Below are 5,524 nucleotides of genomic sequence, written 5' to 3' on the forward strand. Positions count from 1 at the left end.
CAGCAATGCTGGGCAGCTTTGGGCAGCGCTCTGAGCACGGCCAGCACAGCCTGGGCACCGCGGGCGGCTGGGACAAGGGGGACGGGAGCCTTCAGCTGACGGGCGCTTTCTGCTTTCTCTCCTTGCAGCCCGGCTCTGTGGATGCTGAGGCTGCTCTGGGCTCCGCCAGGGCTCTGCTGGGGCTCAGCCCCGGGCTGGAAGAAGCCAAAGAAGAAATGGTGTGACCTGCAGCAGAGACGTGCTTGAGCAGCTCAGCAGTGCAGCTCAAGTTTGCAGCGTGTACACCTCCAAGGGAAAACATGACACCCCCAAAAAATAAAATTGTTCAGTAACTTCTGAAATGAAATCAGTCTGGGATGACCCCCAATGACATTTTTCAGCTTGCTCAAGCTGTAGCTCAGCTCTTCCCTGAACAGTTCTCTCCCCCACCTGCCTTTTGCTCAACAAGTGCTCCCTCTTTCCCCCAGTGAGTTCCCAGCTCACTGCAGTCCCCATTGCACTGTAGCCTTCCTTGATGCCCCTGGCCACGAGGAAGAGTGAGCCCCAGGTTCACTCTTTGTGTTCATTGCTGGCTGAAGAACAGCAATGTCTCAGAGGTCTGGTGAGATCTGGGTGTCATTCTGAGCTGCTCTCCAGGCCTCAGCTCTGCTCACTGCTGGGTTCCCACTCCCTTTTCCTCATTCTTCACAGAGCAGGATGAGCTCTGTGAATCCCCTTGACCCTCCCCACTCTTCCCAGCCCAGCCACCCACCTCAGTTAGGCTCAAGCTGAAGCTTCTTTGTCTCCTCTGGCACGCCAGTGCAGTCCCCTCTGTGGGGAGCAGCAGCCCCAGAGCACAGCACACAGCAGGGCAGTCCGGGCTGGAGCAGCTCCCTGCAGCCATGGCCTGGCTCTTTGTGGCAACCAAATGCTCCCTGTTTGCAGCTGTCCCTGGAAGATGGTCCCAGGGCAGAGCCCAGCCAGGCTCCCACTGCATCCCCTGGAGCCTGGGGCAGACAGCGCTTGCAGAGCTGAGGTTCATGGTGAGCACCCAGAGCTGTGGCTCACAGTCGGTGTTTGCAAGCATTGTGATCTCATCTCCTGCAGCTCCTGGGGAAAACGAGCTGTGTGGCCAGGCCAGTGCCGCCCCTCTGGGCAGGGACAAGGCTGAAGGTCTTTCCTGTTGCAGAGGAGCTGGCATTGGCAGGGTCTGGCAGGTGGGCAGTGGGGTCTTGCCTGCTGTCCGGGACTCGCTGCCCACCAACTGCCCCCACCCACTGCGCTCCATTCTGCAGGGACAGAAGGCTCTGGCTGTGTGAGGGTTTCCATCACGTCTGTGTACCCGTGGCTGTGGAACGCACACGGAGAGGGAAAGTGTCAGTCATGGTGCTTGCACGCTCCTTCCTTTATGCACAGCACACATCCATGCACACCCCATGGATAGATAGATTAAAAGGATAGGCATGGGTAGAGATTTCCCACAGAGCTCTAACTTTGCCATAACTCACCTTGTAAGCCAGTTGCCAGGGGATTTTTCTCCCAGCTGTGTGTGAATAGGTGTCCAAGGGCAGAAGGGAGCAGCATTTAGAAGCAGTTTCAAGATTTCTAGGCAGGAAGTGGAGCTGACAGCCATCTGTGAAACTCGCCGTATTCATCGGGAGGGGCTGCTGGTTCTTTAGGAATATGGCACAAGGGAGACACAAGACTTGGAAAAATCCCAGCTCTCTGTGGATTTGTGCAAAAGGGCGAGCAGCAGAAACACTTTGTGTCTGCTTGTGCGCACACAAGGTCCAAGGAGCTGTGGTGACAGAGGGCGTCCTGGCCTGGGCTGGTGGCAGGTGAAGTCCTGTTTCATGACATCCCAGAGTGGCACAGGACAAAGCTAAAAGCATCCCCAGCCACACTGATGAAGTCTTTCTGATGCTGCATATCCTCTAGGAAATGCTGCTGTCACACAATCCACTGGGATTTATAATTTCTGTTTGCAATACTTGAGGTCCATGTTTCACACTGCAATATTTTTACACTCAAGACACAGTCATGCACAATTCATCTTTCAATTTTCCATTGCTTCAACCACAATTTAAATTAAAAGTATTGGAAACAAACCCCAAAATCTTTAAAAACGGCTGCTGAGGTCAGTAAGATGGATCCATGCCATCAGCACACATAGTGAATAAATAACCAAGTTCTCTTCTTAAAAAGATTGGTTACCTCTTGATCCAAAGTTACAGGAGATTTTTCACTACACAGTTGTTTTTTGGGTTTTGTTTTGTTTCTTTTCTTTTTTCTTTTTTTGAAACAGATAACACATCCTAAAAAAGGAATGTACAGGAAAATGAGATATATTTCTGATAAACAACAGAAATATAGGCTCCTCATCTGTTTACTTTTGTTGGGATACCCTAAAGAAAAAAATCTTGCAGACATCAGCACAAGTGTAAACTGGTTGCTTTGGACTAAACTGGAGTTTAGCACTGGTGACATCCTAATCCAGTCAAGAGTGGCAGAATTCCTTTGCAGTTCTAGAACCATGTGTTTGCAGGCAGAGCAGTGCTGACACACCAGTGCACGAGAACAACTCTGTTATTCCTCCGCAGAATTTGGGCATAGCAAGAGGGACAAAAGCAGTCAAGTGCAGAGCTGGGAAGGGTGAGAGCTGGGAGCAGGAACAGCTGCTTCATTGCACTCTTGGAGAAAGCTCTTGGCTGTTTCAAAGCGCTGAAAGGCGTGAAGGGCACAGAGGAGGCCACAGCAAACAATGCTCCTGTTTTCACAGCCTCCCCTCTCTGTGTGCCAGAAGGAATTGGATGAACTGTATTCTTCTCTCTGAGTCGTCTCGTTCAGCATGAGCAGCTCAGCACCAGGAGCTGAAGGAGCTGAAGCCTTAGGCCACAAGAGCTGAGCAAGAGGAAACTTTTTGAGCAAAATAATGCTGCTAACATGGACCTAGCTGAATCCAGCAGATGGAATAATGAAATTATAGAATCCTTTCTGTTGGAAAAGACCTCTGAGCACATCAAGTCCAGCCGTTCACCCAGCACTGTCAAGCCCAGCACTAAACCATGTCCCCAAAGTACCAAGGCCTGGATAACAGGCCCTGAGCCAAAGGTGACCTCTGGATGAACCTTGCAACCAAAGGTTATCTATGTATCTGCTCATTAACGAAATATGCATGGTCATTAGTGCTGTGATAGATGTATCCACTCATTAGTGAAACATGTATTGACCTTTCTGTATTTAGAAGCTGGACAAGGCCATGAAATCTGACATCTGGCCTTGTTTGGGGCTGTATGATCAAAGTCAGCTCCCTTGGCTCCTCCTTGAGCCATGGCCAGGCTTAGGAGGAAGCCAAGAGGAGGATGAAAGCAGATGTTCCCGCACTAGAAGTGCTGTCAGTTTGTTTCTCCAGCACTGTCAAAGCTGGGCCCTCTCCCAGCGGGGTTGGAGCCTCAGCTGTGGCTGGAGGCAGCTGCAGGAATTCCCAGTGTCCGGGAGTGCTCTCCAGTCCTTAGCTGGGACAGCTTCCCCCAGCTGATGGGTGGGTCTGGGTGATGGTAAAGGTTGAGGGTAACTGGGGATGGATCTTTCTTAATCACCACAGGCAATCTTTAGTAGTGATGATTGGGTGCATTGCTGCACTTCTCTTTTTATGATTCTTTGCAATTTTGCATTATAACGAATCACACTATTCCTGAACTTGGTGTCTGTGTCTTTGGTGCTGGCCCTGCCCACCAGCAAGACAGATCTGCACTGCGGCCCCCAGAGAACCAAACGTGCCTTGGGACACTGCGGGGCCTCGTGTAACCAAGGGCACCACAGTGACACTGCTGGGCCACATGGAACCAAGGGGCCATTCTGACACTGAAAGGCCTCATGGAACCATGGAGATCACTGGGACACTGCGGGGACTCTTACAATCGAGGGTCCATTGTTTTCCTCTCCCTGCCCCTGCCCCAGCCCTGCAGAGCAGCCCAGTCCTGTCTGGGCCTGCAGCAGGAACTGGAGGCACTGGAGGTCAGGGACAGCAACTCTGTGTCTGGAATGCTCAGGAGATCCTCAGCTCGGGCAGCTCCTGCATCCTCAGGGCCAGCCCTGCTGGCTAGCACAGCAGCAGAGAATTGGCCCCAGGGCTCCTCAGGCAGCTCCTGCTGGCCCAGGCACAGGGCAGCCTCTTGCCAGGGCTCCTGTGCACACACACGGGCCTGTTCCTGAGAGTGACTCTGGAGTAGAGCAAAGCCTTCCTGCCCTGCTCTCAGGAGATGTCCTTTGCTGATGGAGCTGCTGTGCTGGAGCCCGGCTGTGTCCCAGCAGTGCCCACAGCCTGTCTCTGCCTGTGGTCACAGCACGGACACGCAGCAGGACAGTGACCGAGCTGCCAGAGCACTCCAGCTTTACAGCCACAGAAGAGCAGGGAAGGGGAGGGTGGAGTTGGGAACAGCAGATGTGGGGAGAGCCAGGGCCATTGTCCCTGGCCGTGCTGCTGTGCTGGGAGTCTGTTCCCTGCAGCTCTGCTCACAGGCACTGCCCCTGCAGAGCCAGAGAATGGCTCAGGAAGCATCTGGGACACACAAGTCAGGGCAGTCACAAATGCACAGGGGGCAGGCCTCCTGAAAGTCTCTGTGTTTCTAAAGAAAGGTAGATGTTCATGTAGAATTGCTAAGAGTAATACTACACTATTTTGTAAAAAACATTGTAACACGAGAACAAGAATAAGAAATGGTACCTATGAAAAAATGCAGAAATAGGGAAAGAAAATCTGAAATTTTAAGGAGTTATGATCTGGAGGCTCTGCCACAGAAAAAAAAAGGGTTTATTGCTTCTGAAAAGATACAGTCATCATTTTCGTCAGGGCATCCTTGAGCTCCTGGTTCCTCAGGCTGTAGATGAGGGGGTTCAGGGCTGGAGGCACCACCGAGTACAGAACTGACAGGGCCAGATCCAGAGATGGGGAGGAGATGGACAGGGGCTTCAGGTAGGCAAAAAAGCCAGTGCTGAGGAACAGAGAGAGCACGGCCAGGTGAGGGAGGCACATGGAAAAGGCTTTGTGCCGGCCCTGCTCAGAGGGGATCCTTAGCACAGCCCTGAAGATCTGCACATAGGAGAAAACAATGAACACAAAATAGCCAAAATACAGAAAAGCACTCAGCACAATAATCCCAAGTTCCCAGAGGTAGGAGAGTGAGTAGGAGAGTTTGAGGATGTATGGGATTTCACAGAAGAACTGGCCCAGGGCATTGCCCTGGCACAGGGGCAGGGAAAATGTATTGGCCTGTAGATACAAAAATGCTGCTAGCAAGGATTTTCTTGCTATTTTCTAAGTCCATGAGAGACTTTTCTCTCTCACAGAAGAGGGAGCAGAGTTATGTAAACAACCAAGCCACCTGCAACCTTGAAAAGTCTTGTTTATGGTATAGTAGAAAAATATTTTGACAATGGATGTTTTAGGATTTTAGCCAATCACCCCCAAGGGGTGGCTGGTCCTTTGTCCAATTGGACTATGAAGAAAAAAGTCTATAAAAGAGTTTGTAAAATAATTAAATAA

The 5,524-nt window shown here is 51.3% G+C and overlaps 1 protein-coding gene across 1 annotated transcript; it reads right to left on the bottom strand.

The window, feature by feature from the left end:
- Positions 1-4,153: 4,153 nt before the first annotated feature.
- Positions 4,154-5,272, bottom strand: LOC121660335 (putative olfactory receptor 14L1; the record flags this gene model as incomplete). The annotated part of the gene is made up of 1 exon (XM_042019680.1): positions 4,154-5,272. A coding segment is annotated over one exon (480 nt), but the record flags the coding sequence as incomplete, so codon positions are not given.
- Positions 5,273-5,524: the final 252 nt, after the last annotated feature.

The sequence above is a fragment of the Corvus kubaryi genome, unplaced genomic scaffold (genome assembly GCF_017639235.1).
Source record: "Corvus kubaryi isolate FWS band 111438036 unplaced genomic scaffold, C.kubaryi_AGA036_p1.0 25011, whole genome shotgun sequence".
In the NCBI taxonomy this organism is placed as follows: Eukaryota; Metazoa; Chordata; class Aves; order Passeriformes; family Corvidae; genus Corvus; species Corvus kubaryi.